Consider the following 18625-nt stretch of genomic DNA (forward strand, 5'->3'; position numbering starts at 1 on the left):
GGAATTAGGTGGCTCAATAACTCATCTTGCAAAGAAATTTTTACGGTCCTGTGCACACATGCAAAGCTGAGGTGAGCAAAAGCAGTTGATAAGCAACTGTATGAGGTTACTTTCCCTCGCTCTTCCCTCTCCATTATCTCCTTTGTACCTTGTATGTTCTTATGGTTCTCATTTCAGTAATGCTGCCAGTCTGGGCTTTAGGTACCCCACTGTGTAGTGCACTTTTCATGACTGTGTCTGTGTCTAGGTTTGAGCAATAAAAGGGCTAAAACAAAAAGCCAAGGGGTTCACCCTTCCGTCTTAAAATAAAAGCTCTATAGACCAGAGAGGAAGATTCATGTCAGATTCTTATGACTCCTGTTACTGACACTGTTGCTATCCCCACTGCCACTATCATAGGATTGCTTGGTAGATAGGGAAGGAAAGAATGCAGACTTTTTTTCTTGAAGGGGGGGATCTTCCCCCACTTTCTCTAGATTTAGGAGACCCTCCAGGTCCTTGATGCAAACCAACGGGATTTCCTACCTGCTCTCGTGCTATACGTGCCCTAATGACCACTTCCAAGTTGGGGCTGTTTTGAGTCCAGGACAGTGAAAAAAATAAACTTACTGCTGGTTTGGTGGTACTTCAAATTCTTGCCTTGTTCTCAATCTGCACACTACTATTTATGCTTTAATATCCTCAAATCTTTTTTCCATTTTCCCATATTTTATAGGTCATTCAATGAAAGAAGGGTAGAGTATGTTCACTTCAGCTTACCTTAAACTAAATACAGAAGTTTCTTCTCTGCCAAGAAAAAAAAAAACCCAGTAAGAACTAGCATCGTGCAATTTAAAGAAAATTACCTATGGAATTGTATTATTTCTACAATGCAAATGAAGCATCTCAATAATCTCAATATTCTCTAGAGTCATTACCATTTCCAGCCACTTAAGAACCAGAATTGGAAAGACTATGGCACATGCAAAACAAGAGATTACTGCATCATCAGATTTTTTTAGGTATTAAAGACACAAAGCGTTGTAATATCTGAAAAAGCATTTTCTTCTGTATGGGCTTACACAGTTGCTGCATTTTTTACCCTCTAACAATTTATAATATTCTATATATCATAATAGAATTGACCTACTCAAAAATTTCATTAAAATTATATAGATTGCATTGCTATTAGCACATACTAAAAATTAAACAAGGAGAAAAATGATTTATAAGCTTGATTTTCTTCAATCCTCTCACTGGAAGAATATAAATAAATGGTATAGAAAAATTCTAACCGAGATCAAGACAGAATCTTCTGATCATGAGATTTTTAAAATTTGATGACCCAATTAAAAAAAAAATACTAAGGCTCTTGGATACTTCAGAGAGGTGTATCAATACATTTATGCTTGGAAGGCATGATGATATAAATGTGGGGAGAAAGGGTGGCTCAGAGTAAAGGAAGACGAACGGGAAATGCTTTTTAGTTACCTAAGCAAAAATAACAAAAGGAAAGCAAAAAAGGAAAAGATTTAAAAGAATGTGTAAATAGTTTCATTTTATTCACCACTCTCTCCAGCACCTAGCACCTAACATGCTTGTAGGCACAGAGCAGGTACTCCAAAATGCTGGGAAAAATTGGAAAAATGAAAAACAATAAAGAGAAGGAGAAAAAATAAGTCAAAGAAGATCATCTGAAATGAAAGAACCCAAAAAAAAAAAATTGAAGAAGGACATATAAAGAAGTACAGTTCCTATTATCTTCTAAATAAAATTTGAGGACTTTGAGAGATCACAATTTAAAACACAACAAAAATCGTCACCCTTTTTCCATCTGATAAATCTGACACTCAGACCATAATGCTCTGTGGTATCTGGATGGAAGGAAAGCAAGGTTGAGAGAAATGGTACAAAACCAGCTTTTAACACATGTAGCAAATGCTCTTCTGCCGACTCTTAGTAAGTTCAATTGTTGTGATTGGGGGATTAAGTAATGAAATACCTAAATTACAGAAATAATTATTTTAGTTTAATATTTCTGAATTTAGTACTTTTAATGTATAATTTACAATTCTGAATAATATATAAAAGCATATCTGAAATATGTTTGTTAATAATAGAGTGACCATACAGTTAAATTGCCTGGGGTATTATCCTATTTTATGCTTTTGTCCAAACATTATTAAGCATTATGCCTCCTTTGACTTTTCAAAGTGTCTTAGGGTGTAAATTATAGGTTATATGATCACCTTACAGTATATGAATGTCACTGGCCTTTGTGTTGCAAAGCAAGAGTGGCCTATTCTGGGCCCTTGGTTTTCTTATTTTCTTTGCCAGAAGCCCAAACTTTGGCGTATTTTCCTATATTCTGGGCTGGTGCCACCCAATTGACCCCCTATTACACCCAGTTTTCCCCACCCCTTTCCACAGGGCGGGTGTTCAGACCCATTTCAATTTAGTATGCTTTTTGCTCATCACTGATGCAACAATGGGAAAAAAATATTAAATGTAGAGAAATTGCAAAGGCTATAGGTTGTAGCAAATTCTTGCAAAATCCTCTTAAAATCCTTTCACTCTTCTGCTGTCTCATCAGGTATGGTAAGTGAAAATCTCTTTGAATGTATCCCTTAACTTCTATTTCTTAACACACATTTTCTTTTTTCTTACTCTGGTTTCAGAGGGCCATGAACTGTACTTTCATCTAAGATGGCTTTATTTTCTTCCAGTATATAAACCCCCAATGTATAATGTATAATCATATGCAGACTTTGGTCCGACAGAGTTTTCTCTAACTGCATAGCAAATTACTATAAATGTAGCAGCTTCTGGGGCACCCGGGCGGCTCAGTAGCTCAGTTTTCTGCCTTCGGCTCAGGTCATGATCTTGGGGTCCTGGGATCAAGCCCCGCATTGGGCTCGCTGCTCAATGGGAACCCTGCTTCTCCCTCTCCTGCTCCCCCTGCTTGTGCTCTATTTCTTTTACTCTGTCAAATAAATAGAATCTTTAAAAAACATAGTGGCTCAAATAACACCCATTTATTACTATATAATCCTATAGGTCAAAAGTCTGGGATTGCTGATCCAGACTGAGTTTTCTGCTTAGGGTCTCACAGGGCCAAAATCAAGGTATCATCCAGGCTGGACTCTTATCTCACATCTGGAGAAATACCAGCTTCCATTTCATTTAGGTTGGTGGTACAATTCAGTCCCTTGCCTCTGCTTTAAAAGGTGAATGGAATTAGACCTCCAAATCTTAAGGTAAATGGAAGGAAGGAATATACTTACATCTGCAAAATCCCTTCATAGCAGTACCTGGATTAGTGTTTGAGCAACCAAGGGACAGGAATGTTAGCAATGTCATCTTTAGAATTCTGTCTACCACACAGAATATATTCCAATTGCATTTCTGGGAGTATCCACATTATTAAACATTGAGCAGCAATTTATAACAACATATGTCATACCAATATGATAAATTCTGGATATTTCAAACCTGGATCTAGTTTATCTAACATTATGCACAGTTAAGGTAATGCATGTGTTAATGGCTTTAATGATCTTTTTTTTACTAAAGCATATGTCCCACTAGACTGAGTGATCAAGAGTTCCCATAGTCATCGTTGAATCTATCAGAGCCTTGGAATGGGACTTTGAAGATGATGAATATCCAAACAGTGTATTTGAATTCTCTTGAAGACTTAGTAATGTAATTAGTACATTACATTGGTAACGTAATTCACTTAGAAAGTAAGATTTGTATAGGAAAAACGGTAACTTCATTCTTTGCCGAGTCTAAAAGAATACAAATTTCAAAATCCTGAATATGAAAATAGCATGATTTTTTGGTAAAAGAAATACAGTTCTAACCAAAAGGGCATTAAAATAGAGTTGACCTTAGTAATTTTTCCATATTTCCAGTCTCTAAAATTCTCTGTGCTTTAGGTGCCATCATGCAAAAGAAAATGGACAACAGCTAATGAAAATTAAGCTACTTAAAAAAACTGGCTTGACCTCTTCTCACCCAATAAAAATGATTACTTCTGCCGAAATGTGGTTTGGAGAATGTACTGGTGTTTGGAGAGGGAAGTGTCTGGAGATTCTCACATGTACAGTGTCAACATAAAAGGGTTATTTAAGTATGTTTTAGTCTCTGAATATGTTTCTTCTTGGCAGTTGCTTTCTAGGTGGTCTCTATGCCTGTTTGACAATTTGCAAGTGCATAAAATCAGAATTATTCAGAAGTGTGCAGAAGAAAGTTTATTAATAATACAGAAGCATCCAAGTCTTAGCAACAGAATGCAGAGAGGATCAAAGGGTCTCAGAATGGAAAATCTGGTGGTAAAGGATGCAGAGCCTCTCTCCTGAACAAGAACTAGAAAAACATTCACAGCCAAACACTCATACGGACCAACGTGTACTTTTGCCAGGTCTGCATATTTACCCATTTTCTATACTTTAAAGTATAGAAACCTCCTCAGGAGGTTTCACAAAACACACACACGCTAACAATCACTGACTTCTCACCATCAATTATCAATCATTCTCACGTTATAGCAGAATTTCCCCAAGACTGTTCTGCAAAATCCTGGGCTTCTACAAACTCTTTTCTAAAACCTTTACGAGAGGTCCACAAGGTCAAAACCATCAACATTTGCACTGATGGGGCGAAAACCATGGTAGGCACAATGGCCTAGCACAAATGAAGGAAGTGACACCAAACTTGACTGTTTTTTCACTGACACTTGCTCCCAGGGGGAAAAATGACAATTTCCCTTTAAAACGTCCTAGCTGAAGCAGTACAAGGTATTAATTTTACTAATTAAAATCTGCATCCCTGAGTACACACACCTCTTAATAGTTCATAACAAAAAAGAAGTATGATAAAGCATTTCTGTTGCAGACTAAAAATATGATGTTGTCTCTAGGAACAGGTCTGTGAGATGGTTTGAGTTAGGAGCTGAACTAACTTTGCTTTTCACTGAGCACCATTTTTACTTGAAAGAATATCTAACAGACAAACACTGGTTATTCAGACTTGCGAATTGGGCTGACATTCACCCCAAAATGAACAGAATGCAACCTGTCACTCTAAGGAAATGAACAGGTGGTACGTGTAGATATACATAGTGAGTATATTACCTATTGTTATATATGTAATAGGTAACACATATAACTGACAGTGTGTGTGTATTTATCCATATATATATATATATATATATATATATATATATATATATATATATGCCAGTGACAAAAATTCAAACTTTCAAGGGAAATTAGAATACTGGAAAACTTTTTTTTAACTTTTTAAAAAAAAATTTTTATGCAGGTTTTATTTATTTATTTGAAAGAGAGAGAAAGAGAGCATATAAGCAGGCGGAAGGGGCAGAGGGAGAGGCAGACTCCCCGCTGACCAGGGAGCCAGACCTGGGGCTCGATCCCAGCACCCTGGGATCGTGACCTGAGCCGAAGGCAGACACTTAACTGACTGAGCCACCCAGGTGCCCAAACTTTTTAAAAAAATAATCTCTATGCCTAACGTGGGGCTTAATCCCACAAGCCCCGAGATTAAGAGTCACATGCTCTACCGACTCAGCCAGCCAGGCGCCCCAAATATCGGAAACATTTCATCTGCCAATACGAGCTTGGCAGCTTTCCAACACTTAAAAACTTTTGTTGATGAGATTGAGGGTGATATAGACAAATACGATTTTTTAATATATATTGCATGGTGAAATGTGTCAACATTTAGAAGATCTGTCCAACTCAGTGAAATAATATTTTCCAATTGACCAATGAATGATGCTAAAAAGCCAAGTATTCATCCATTTTCAAACTGCCTGTCTTTGTGAGGTCATTCTTTTCCTCAAACACTTCAATCAAAATAACAATAGCAACACCTTACATGCAAAAGCACATAGAAGATCCCTGCTGTCTTCGACAAGCCCGATATAAAGACGCTTACAAAACTATAAAAGCCATGTCTTCTCAGCACTTTTTGTTTTGAATAATGTAGTGAATTTTTATAAAGAGTATGTTCTTTATGCTAACCTTTGATGAGTTTATTACTAGTCATTTTAAATGACTTAAAATATTTTTGAGAATTTCTCAGCTTTAATTTCTAACGTGGTGACAACTGACAAATAGTAGTGACATAAAAAAAGCCCTTTGGGATCTTCACAAATTCTCAGCAGCACAAAACAATGCTAAGAACAAAAAGTTTGAGAATAATTGGTTTATAGTCTTCACACAATTTAAGTACCTACAAAGAAGCTTCTAAAAAATTTTTTAAACTTGTGGGAGTCATCATAACTATTAACACCAACTCTCCAAATGTCTAAGACATTCACAGCAAATGTGAATGTTGACAAAGTGAATTAATGGTGTGGCCAAACGAAGCTACTGTATGTAAAAAATAACTATATGACAATGCTTTTAAAAGTTTTAAAGCATTTAAAAGGACTTCCATTTCTAGCAGCAAGACAATTCTGTTTGCAACCTATACATATAAATGCTGAATTAAAAATAACAAAAATCCCCTAAATTCAAGGGTGAGTGTATAAATAAGGGAAATGCTCCTGCAGGTCTAAAGAAAAGAAAGGAAATGGCACTAATGTGCTAGCTGTCTCTGGGCGTTAGCCAAACTCAAATCCAAAGGTGTTCAGCTTAAGTCATGACACTGAGACTAAAAGAGACTGCTCAAGGTAAGACCTCGGAACTGAAACGTCTACATAAAGTTATCCCTATATAAAGTGAGAAGGAGGGGATACCATTTTCCTTTCCCTCAACATAATGAAAGAGTAGTTTAGGAAAACAACTGCTCCCTGGCAAAAAGTAGTGGCATAAAATCTTGTCTACTTTGACCTAGACTCTGTTTTTAAAAAAGGCCTCCCCTGAGAATATTCATAGTTGGCATATCTAATTTACATTACCTGAATGGTCCAAGGAATTCTAACCCCAGAAATTAACTTAAATACTCCTAGGGTATATGTTAATAATTTTTTTTCACAGATGCCCCTGTGAATAAAAATTATATTTTGAGAAAGGTACCTCTTTTTCAGGCCATACGGGATTCCCACAGATAAAAGAAATTAAGTAATAAGAACTCAAATACAAAATTATATGACTGAGTGACGAGTCACGAAAAACAAGATTCAACAAAATGAGCAAATAGGACTAGAACCACAAGAACGTCAATAACAGAATTGTTCATTAAGTGAAGTTTCAAAAGTATACTTCTAATGATTTAGACCTAAAAGAAGAGACTGAACACGTAAGGAGGGCTCAGCATATTATTATCAAAATGCCATAGCAGAGAAAGAAAAAACCAAATGGGGTGTTTAGAAATGAAAGAGCTATTGAAATAAAAAAAAAATCCTTGAAAGCCGAACATATGAAATTATTAAGAAATATATGAAGAGGGGCGCCTGGCTGGCTCAGTAAGTTGAGTGTCCAACTCTTGGTTTTGGCTCTGGTAATGCTCTTAGGGTCATGAGTTCAAGCCCATGCTGGACTCCACGCTCAGTGGGAAGTCTAGTTGAGATTCTCTCCCTCTCCCCCTCCTTCTGCCCTCCTCCCCTGTGTGCTCTATCTCTAAAATAAATAAATCTTTCTTTTAAAAAAAGAAATGTATGAAGAAAATAGACAATTGGTATAACTGAGAAACACATGAAAAATTTACCTGGAACACAGCTCAGAAAGACAAAATGGGTATGAAGACAGAAGAGATACATGGAAATCAGAACAAGAAGTTGAAATGAGAATTTATTAGGATTTCTAGAAAGAATGGGAGACTTTTGTTCTGATTTTAAAAAGTGCACTTGGTAATATCAGACTTCTTAAAAAATCACTCTCATTGGCAGAAATCTCCTTTTAATCTGAACGTATATCTTTCTTACTACTAATGGGGTTGTCATCCCTTTACCTTCCTTCCTTCCTTCCTTCCTTCCTTCCTTCCTTCCTTCCTTCCTTCCTTCCCGTCTTCCCTTCCCTTCCTCCTCCCTCCCACTCTCTCTTTCTTTCTTTCTCTTTTAATTTACCCTTGATGTATTCTGTTCTAAAAATGGCTATTAGAGTCTTTGGTTCTATTTGGTATACCTATTTCTTGTTTGTTTCTTATTCACTGATTTATAGATGTTGTTTTTTATATTCTGGGTTCTAATAATTATTGGTGATGTATGTTGCAAATACATGACTAATTCCAAGATTCCCATTATTTCACATTGTGATTTGCCTTCAAATCGATGATATCTTACAATTAAGAATTTACTGAATTTTTTTTTTCCTCTTCAGTGGTACATTATATAATGGTAAGTCTTAAAATCAATGATAATAAAGGCACCATAAAATCCATGAAATAGAGTTATCTTCTACCTCAGAGAAGCCTAATTTCCCCCGGTGTTAGTATGATATCTTTTGATACACAGAAATTTCAAATGTAAATATAGTTGAATTTATCAAGCATTTCCTTTATAATTAGCATTTCTGTATCATTTAAAAAATTTGTCTCTACCTCAAAAGTATAAAATTAATTTTCTACATTTTCTCTTCTAATTTTTTATAAATTTGAACTATGTGATTCATTTTAACTTGTCTCCTTGTAAATAAACATCTTAACATCATGTGTTCTGCTCTCACAGCGTTCTGCTTTGTCAATTTCACAAACACGTGCAATGGCCTTGTCCTATTTATCACATACCGTAGTTGATATGTGATAGAGTGGATTCCCCTTCCATATTCTTCCTTCACTAGTGTCTTGGCAACTCTTAGGTCTAAGCTCTGCCATAACATTTAGAATCAGCCTGTCAATTTTCCTCCAAAACTCCCTTTAGAATTTTTATGGAAATACATTCTATCACTAGGTCAATTTGAGGGAAATGGCCATTTGGTTCACCTTTAGTCTTTCAGACTGTAAGTATAGTTTATATCTTCATTGAGTTATGCCTTCTTGATTGAATTATAAAACAGCTCAATAATTTCCTCCATATGTCAATGAATTTTGTTATTAGATGTAGTCCAAAGAATTTTATTTTTTCCATATATTTAATAGAATTTTTGAATTAAATGTTTCACTGCCAAATGCTGGTATATAAAATGCAAGTAGTTACTGACTATTGCTTGGATATCTAACCATCTCACTCTCCTGTTAATTTTAATATTTTAATTCCATATTCTCTTGGTTTTTTTTAAATGGAGACAATCATAACATCCACTTCATTTTAAGGCCTAAAATTTCAAATGCACTGTTGAATAGAAACAGTGATAATAAAATCCTCTCTTTGTTCCTGATTTTGAAAGGAATGCTTTTAATGCTTCACTGTTTTTCAAAAGGTATTTATGCATTTTGTGTAAATATCTTTGAGTTAATAAAGTTTCTACTTTGTTCTCTTTTGCCAAGAGTCTTTACCATGAACGTGTTTTGAGTTGTATGAAGAACTTTTTTTTATCCATTGTGATGATCATATGGTTTTTATCTTTAATTGTATTACATAGTTACATTTTAAGATTTTCTAGTGTTAAACTACCGCTGTATTTTTAGAATAAATCTCAAATAAAATAACCCTACTTGGTTGTTTAAAAAAACCTTGTGAGATGATATCTGCTAATATTTGGTTTAGAATTCTTTCATTTCTTTCCTGAGTGAGAAAACCTTATTGTTTTTCTTTCTTACACTGTCCTCTTTAGGCTTTGGTAAGAAATTTATGTGGTTTTAATTCACCTTTTTCTATTCTTTAAAATAGCATATATAATATTGGAATGGTCTGTTCTTTGCAATTTTAGTAAAAATCATCTGTAAAATCCTCAGCACTTGGTATTTTCTTGGAAAGATTTTGAAGAATTGATTACATTTCTTTCACTGTTCATAGATGAAAGAAACCATTTCTTTTGTTTTGTGATACTAGAGATTGGGAGCTGTTGACATGACTTGCAAGCCACATAGATTTATTTAACTTTGGGAAAAATTCATTGAGGAGTTTACCTGCTTCCTCTTAATAACAGCAGAAATTATTAATATTGCCTCTTATAAATGACTATATGAGTAACAGGGAAAATCTATGTCTTATGCTGCAAGTTACAGAAATAAAAGCTTTAAATTGGTTTAAATAATAGAGATATTTATTTGCTCACACATTTGGAAGCCAAGAGGCTAGCCTGGGTCCCTGGATGTAGGATGCAGTGATTTGACAATGCCGTCAAGGAGACTCCAAGAATCTAAGCACGCAGAAATAAGGAGAGATCTCAAGAAGGGCACTGGACTTTCCAAATCCTATGTTACAATATTTAAAACCAGTTTCTACCAAGCTCTTAATGGACAGGTTGAATAGAGAGAAGGACTGATTATACCGCTTTCCTGACAAACTCTGATTGTCCAAACACATCAAGGTATTTCATTATTCAAATGTGCTTTAAACCAGAAAATACGTTTCATAGATAATATATATCATGAATATGTATGCTATTTTCAAATAGCAGATTTAGCAAGCTGTGCAACACAGTCATAATCAAAAGGAAATTGGTTTGCCTCATGTTAGCACTTGCCTCCTGAGGCTATGCGCCCACGCTGGAAAGAGGTGACTAGCATGCAGGATCAGGGGAGATACTGCCCCAGCTGCTGATTTCTCTCAGGTACTGGAGTGAGGCAAGAAATGGCTTGCATATGTGAAAGAAGGCTTTGGAGGCAATACAGTTGTTTAGTGGAGGAAAAGGTAATTGTCTTGATACAGGCTTCATCCATAATTCAAAGCTTCTGTGGTTAGGTTGATTAAAACTATATATCAAGATTTAATTTCTAGATATTCAGACAAGAAGAGGAAAAAAAAAAAAAAAAGCCTCAGGAAGCAGGTGAGTTAATGGTAGAAAGATCATCCCTAAATCAAGTCAGCTTTTCCTTGGGTGTCCAGATCTTCTTATGCACAGCCCCTCGTGAATCAAACATTCCTCTGATTCCATCATTAACTGCTTAACACTATTATAACTATTTTCCACTTACTATCTCAGATTTTTAGCATGCAAAGTTGATGAGAAGATGATGGAACATGTTAGAAGTGATTTTTGTTTAAATACCTGTACCCCTTTATTCTGCTTTTGCCCTTTTTAGGTTGTTCATCTTACAAAGAACATAAGACACATCAAAGATGGTTAAGTTAAAATACATCCTACCCTACAGCAATAGACCCCACATGATATGTCAAAACCAGACCATGACTCTTAACTATACCTTACCAATAATGCCTTATTATATACAGCTACATGACTTAAAACTAATATATGTATATAGTAATATAATTAATATATGGTTATATATATGGATAAGTAAATTATATAGATACATCATTTATGTTAGCATGTATGTAGCCATTGTCTCAAAATTAAGAGCTGTAGTTTCATGGATTCCACTGGCTTATTCCATATTTTAGGAATTTTAGATATCCAGGACAAAATACAGAAAATTTATTACTTTATGTACAGAAAATCCGCATTCACTGGGGAAATGAGATGGAGTTTCTTTGACACAGTCTGCAAAGAACTTCAAACATACATAACTCAAAAAGAATAAAACTCATTAGCCTGAGAAAGGTCAATCATATTGACATTAATACATTTTTCCTTGTCTTAGCAATTATAATAGAACTTTGCTGAACCCATGTGTACATCTCTGTGATGATAAGAAAAAAGACCTCCTGATATTAAAGCATTGTTTAAAATTTTTCTCCAGTATATAGTGTATTTATGTCTTTAGGCTGTTTCATTAATAACTGAAGCGTTGACCAATGATTAAACACATAGGTTGGAAATACATACCTCCGACATTCTAAAAACAGTCCATTAAAACCAGCGCTCTCAAAGAATTTCCTATACTTAAACAAATGATGTGTTAAAGGTGTCCAGAACTCCTCAAAAGAGTAGAAAATTCTAGGTGCACTTACCAACAGTATCACATGGTTCATCTTTGTGAACACAGAAATCTTTCCTAGAAAGGAAACAGAAAATGGAAGTAAAAATAAACTTTTCCACAGTCAAGAGAGATTGTGTCTCATGTTGATAGTTACATGAACTGAACCATATACATTACCTCCAAGAATTTAATAGAACTGAAAATAAGATCAAGTTTTAATGCTGAGAAAATGTTAGAATTATTAAATTTTTAATGACACATTTTTCCTGATACACTCCTGAAGCATGTTGTCCTATTTCATCCAAAATATTTCAAAAATAAAATCCTATCTTGTTTTGAATTTTACAGGATTTCATTTTTTTATTACAAAAAATAGTATCTGGTATTGGGACATGGCTATTTGACAAATAATGTAAGATCTCTGCTTCACAAGCACAAAAATAATTTCCAGATAGAAGATTCAAATGTAAAAAATACAGTTTAAAACAGCAAAATATTTTATATCGTAACATTGGCAAAATTTTTAAAAGACTGATAGTCATCGTTTTAAAAAGGGCATGAGGAAATTAGTATTTTTACCCAGGGAGGATCTAACCATGAAGAATATTCTACAATTTGCTTTTTTAATATTGTACCTTGAAGAGCATTCCCTAATAAGTTATGAGCTTCAGAGGCAAACTCTATGAAAGCACTAATTTTATCTACCTTTTAAATTTTACTAGCTATGTGACCTTAGGCAATTTACTTAACCGTTTTGTGCCTCTGTCATCTCTACAAAAAATGACACCTGTCTACCATGTAGGCTTATAGTGCAAGTTAGGTGATTTAACACATATAAAACATACATACATACATTTATTTAGTTAAGAGAGAGCACAGGCAGGGGGAAGGGCAGAGGGAGAGGGACAAGCAGACAGACTCCAAGCTGAGCAGGGAGCCAAACATGGGGCTCGATCCCAGGACCCTGAGATCATCACGTGAGCCAAAGTCAGATACTTAACTGACTGAGCCACTCAGGGACCCCCACATATAGAACCTTTAATGTGAGTTTAGTGAATGTGTTGAATAAATTAATACACAGAACACTTTAAAGCAATGCCAGGCACCTAGTAAGCTCTCCAAAACTAGTTGTTGATGTTTTTGTTGTCTTTTGCTGTTCTTGCTGTTATTTTTGTACTATAATTTAAGCAATTTCCTAGTGATGAGCAAAGATGTTTAGATCCTACAAAATTTTTACTATTAGAAACAATACAATAATTAGTCTTTGTGTATGTGAGGGAGAAATTAAAAAAAAATTTTTTGTTGTTTATTCCTCTCTCTGTTATAGGCATCTGAATGCCATTTCTAAACGAAAAACGATGAAAATTAACTGCAACACTATCAATTTCACCAATGACATCTACTTTGATGATTACAATGGTTAGTTTTCAATTCACATTTTGCTCGGCTCATCAGCAGCCTCTGTGATTTAATATCTGTGCATAGTTTTGTATATGTTCCATGCATATTTAAAATGCAAAGAAATAAAAAACCCAACTCTTAAATATAGAGACCTGGTGGATGCCAGAGGGCACTAGGTGGGGGGGATGGGTGAAAAAGGTGAAGGGGATTTAAGAGTACATGTATGCTGATGAACAGTGAGTTAGGTATAGAAATGCTGAATCCCTATATTGTACACCTGAAACTAATGTAACACTGTATGTTAACTATCTTGGAATTAAAATTGAAAAAATGTATATTCTCAAATTGTTTGGAGCAAAGCTATAAATGTTCATCAGATCTAGCTATATAACCAACTCTGATATAAAATTGCTTAGAGAATGAGAAATTCTGAATTTATTTTTAAATCTGTTAACTGAAAAAGAGGTGTTAAAATTTCATTGTGGTTATATACTTGTTGTTGCCTTCTGATTCTGCTAATTTTTCCTTTATGTTGACACTAAGTTATATCTCTGAATTTTTATAATTTATTTTGAATTAGTTTTTACTGTTATATAGAAACCCTATGTACCCTAATGTTTTCTGTGTTAAAGTGTATTATGTCTGATATTAACAAATACTAATATATCAGTAATACATTGAGATTTGCTTGGTATATCTTTTTTTTTCTTTGTTCTACTTTCAGCTTTCATTTTCTCTAAGTCTCTTATAAATAGCGTATGGTTTAAATTATAAAACTTATTTATAAAATACAGACATGAATTTAATATTTCATTGTGGATATATTTGGGTTTCTGTATAATTTGTGAATTCCATTTCCCAGGTTATACTTTTGTTCTTTTCTTCTTTGTTTTTCTCTTCCTTCCTATCTAGTTTTATTTTCCTTTTTTTTCTTTTTTTTTTTTTTGGCCACTGCTTGAAAAGTAAGGTTAGATTGTGTTTAATTTATGGTGACTTCCACATTTAAATTACATTATATAAGTTTCCTATTGCTGCTGTAATAAATTCCATAAATACAGTGATTTAACATAAATGTATTATCTTACAGTTTCAAAATCAGAAATCTGGAGTCCACAGGACTAAAACCAAGGTATCAGCAGTATTGGATTCCTTCCAGAAGCTCTAGGTGAGAATCCATTTCCTTGCCTTTCCCGGCTTCTAGATGTTGCCTGTATTTCTTGACTCACAGTTGCCTTCCATCCTCAAAGCTGACAATGGTATCACTGGCTCAGTCCCTGCTTCCATCATCACATCTCCTCCTCTGACTCTCTTGCCTCCCTCTTTTCCTATCACCTGTGATTACACTAGGACCCCCCTAGATAATCCCAATCTCAAAATCTGAAACATAATCACATCCACAAAGACCCTTTTGCCCATGTAAGATAACACAGTCACAGGGTCTATGGATTAGAACAGGGACAACTCTGCCTGCAATGTTCATTTGAAATGCCTAAAGTTAAAAATTATCTTCAGGCTCCTCCTGCAGAAAGGACATCAAATGTTTTTAATCCAACCCCTCCCTTCAATTTTTCATGTTATTTTTACTTGACATTATAATTCTATCTCAATTTTTCAAATCTCAATTGAGATTTTCTAAACCATTATTAGATTTGCCCATGTGTTTAGCGATATACTTTCTCAGTAATATCTTGGATCCATACTTTCGAGAGAGCTTGTTATTCTTAAGTACATCCTTCAGGATCTTCTTCAGGGAGGATCTATGAATAAAACCTGTTCCAGAGTTTGTTGCCCATGTATTTATTCATAATGGAACAGTAGCCAAGTATAGAATTTTAGGTTAACTTTACTGCCCTCAGCACATGACAAATATTATTTCATTTCTTTCTAGCATTCATAAATACAGAAGTCAGTGTGTGTGTGTGTGTGTGTATATATATATATATATAAATATATATATATAAATATATATACACACAAATTGGTATATATATATATGAAAGAAGAGCAAGTTGATCACCAACTTGTGTGTGTGTGTGTGTGTATATATATATATATATGCATATATGTGTAGATGCATATATGTGTATATATGAATTTGGTTTCTGGTTAATTTTTCATTGAGAAATAAATGACATATAACATGGCTTTTGGTTAATTTTAAGATTTCTTTTTGTCTTTGAGGTTCTGCAGTCCCACACAGATGTGTCTAGGTACTGATTTTGTTTTTATTTATCTTCTTTGGTACTTCGTATTTTATCTAATTTGAAGAACCGATGAACACATACAAATTCTTACCATTATCTATTTAGCCTATTCTTCTCATACTCTATTGTGCGAGAACTCCTTTAGGTGTATTTTTGATCTTCTTATTCTGATGTCTGTAACTCTAAAGCACTCTTGTAATTCTATCTCTTAACCACTCTATGCAGCCTTCTGGCCGGATTCCTCAGATCTCTGATCCAATCCACTAGTGCTCTCTTCAGCTCCATCTAATCTACTCTTCAACTCAGAAATTGAGATTTTAAGTATAAATGCATTCCTTTTATAAGAGTTTTATTTTCAATTTTCAAATTAACTTTTTTCCCCAAAAATATCTTATTCTTATATTTCTTTTTTTTTTTTTTTTTGGTGTGATTGTTCAATCATGTAAATAAGCTTCCTTTTTTTTTTTCTTTTCTTTTCTCTTTTCTTTTCTTTTTTTAATAATCCCAGCTTTTTAAATCATTCTTTACTGGAACTCCTGGCTCTTACAATGGAAGATGCTGTCATTTTGTGTTTTGAAATTCTCTTGTGAACTCATTTAGTTGTATTTTATTTGCAGTTGTCTTGTGTGGTGTAAATCAAGAGAGGGCCCCTTCAGAGTAGTTTTGCCTAGGCTTTCAACAAGTGTTTCAATGTTGAAATCATATTTGTGGTAACAAATACCCAGACGAGCTGTTTTTTTCCTAACTTAGGGTCATGGCTGAAACAGAACGCTTCTTGTTGACAACCTGTGCTTGTTTGCTGAGCTTCTACCAGATCCCACTTCTATCAAGGGTATAGTTATCTAAGGGTTCTGGCTATATGCAATCATTTCAGCACCACTTCCTCACTTTGCAAAGCCTCCAAGTTCTTTCTTTACATGTTAAAGCCAAGAGCCCAGATTTTTAAGTACAACAAACTCCTCTCAGGGCAGCTACCACTTTACCTCAGAAGCTCTGCACTCCTTCCTTCCTTCCTTCCTTCCTTCCTTCCCTCCCTTCTTCCTTCCTTCCTTCCTTCCTTCCTTCCTTCCTTCCTTCCTTCCTTCTTCCCTTTCCCTTTCCCCTTCCCCTTCCCTTTACTCATCTGTGCACATACAAGGATTTTTATTATATTTTTTCTACAATTCTAAGATGTCTCTAATGGGAACACTTTATGATTATCTAGTCAGTCAGGTTATCACATAATTAAAGGAAGTGGGTACAATTTGTAACATACCATATAGTAATTAAGTATAGAGAAATACATATCTATTGTTAACATTAGATCTTAATGTACATAGAATCAAACCATTATAGGCCTTATTCTATTATGACACTTCATATTATGCAGCTCCTTTTACCAAACTATTAAAAGGACTGTGTAACTGCCTCAGTGAGATGGTTACATTGACTTCAACTAATATTTACCTTTTTTTCGAAGATATCTTCCCACAAGTAAGCATTGTTAATTATGAATTATTGTAAAAAATAGTGATCCCTACAATATTGCCATATCCTTTCCACAAGGTTGGAGCAGAAAGAAAAAGTTTGAGTGGGCAGCCATGGATATGAATGGATGACAGAATGATGTAACTTAATATCAACAATTAATCATTATAACTTTTTACTATTCCTTCTGGCAAATATCTGACAGACATGATTTCTAGAAAATAGATATAGAATCGATCCTTGATTACTAGAGTTAAGGAGAGAAGGGTAGAGTTCAAAAAAGAAGATGAAACATAACCTTAAATAATATGTTTTCAACACAAGGCACAAAATGAACTTAATATAAACTTAATACACTTAAAACATACTCAGTATTCAGGAATATGTTTACCATTCTGCAGTTATAAAGAACAAAAATAATACGAGTTTGGTGGTTTATCACATGAATTTCTTCACGAAGAATCATCTGAACTTTTATTATTCCTGTGGGTCTCTCAGCTAAGAACACTTCTCTGATATTTCACTGTGATTCAGGGAAGGCAGAAACTGAAACCCTCTTGCAGGTTATGCTTTCTTCTTCCTTTTCTCACTTAACCCCACCCTGAAATATTTGGCTTTGGTTTGTTTTAGCAGTCATGCCTACTTCTGCCTCTGCTTTTATATTGCATATCAGAGATATCTTTGGTCTAGAGAGACCTCTCATCTGACTGCAAGGGAGTTGGTCATACCCAAAATGCAATGCACACAGTGCAGTGTTACAATGTGCTATCTCCTGTTAACTGTGTATTTCCAAACAACAGAAACAGCACAGCATGTTTCCACTAATTTAAATTTTTAAATGTTTTTTCTCAAGTAAGCTATTATTTTTTGTTCTGATAAAACTGAAAAAAATAGTTAATCCATTCTGGATACTTGAAAGTTGGCTGTTATCGCTTGATACGTTCATCTTCACTGTACAAAACATCTTTTCTTTTGTATATAGAAGATATAATCTTATCAATATTACTTGCATATGCCTTAAAAATCTACTGTTCCAACTGAATAGATGCTTTAAACTACGTTAATTTTTGTTAGTGATTAAAAAGTAAATAGCAAAGAAAAAGAATTTTCACGAACTAAACGGAATGTCCATCAGCATTGAGTGTCTTTCAGAAAAAAAAAAATCTTTCAGAAAATACATGCCCAAATTAGAAAGACAACTCTAAATAAATGAGGGAAGACACACTTAAATTTTCCCATTAATCACCTAAAATACCATACCCCAAACTTCTCAGTTAAACTAGTGAACAGCATCCTTTTCAAATACTCAAGACACAAAACGAAAACTTTATACATCTGAACAAAACATTCATTGGAACACTTGTTCCCGGGATTATAATTGAAAGTTTTAAAATCCAAGTGATTGCTTGACAGCCACTGAGGAAGACCCTAACTATCCCTTGAGCGTCAGCATCTTTCCACTGAACAACCACCTTCAAATATATAATATTTCACCAGCTTCTAATCACAGAATTTGCCTCCCCACCCTACCCTGACCCAAACCCACTTTTTTCAGAGCATCTAAAGTGAATAATACAGTAGAAAAATATGAATGGCCCCGAATCATCCAAACGTAGTGGTTAACATTTCTAGTGTTTCTGTTCTCAGTCTTTCTTGATGTCTAGTTTCTCAATTCTTCC

At 34.5% G+C, this 18625-nt stretch overlaps 1 protein-coding gene across 3 annotated transcripts in view; it reads right to left on the reverse strand.

Moving 5' to 3' along the window:
* The window catches only part of ADAMTS19 (ADAM metallopeptidase with thrombospondin type 1 motif 19), a 270506-nt gene that overhangs the window by 141636 nt on the left and 110245 nt on the right, over positions 1-18625 (reverse strand). For all 3 annotated transcript variants that reach the window (XM_087862326.1, XM_087862325.1, XM_087862324.1), the window contains one exon: positions 11906-11949. In XM_087862326.1, coding sequence (XP_087718452.1) covers positions 11906-11949 — 44 coding nt within the window. The remainder of the gene's footprint in view (positions 1-11905; positions 11950-18625) is intronic.

This window comes from Ursus americanus, chromosome 5 (genome assembly GCF_024610735.1).
Source record: "Ursus americanus isolate L20-20 chromosome 5, mUrsAme1.1.p, whole genome shotgun sequence".
In the NCBI taxonomy this organism is placed as follows: Eukaryota; Metazoa; Chordata; class Mammalia; order Carnivora; family Ursidae; genus Ursus; species Ursus americanus.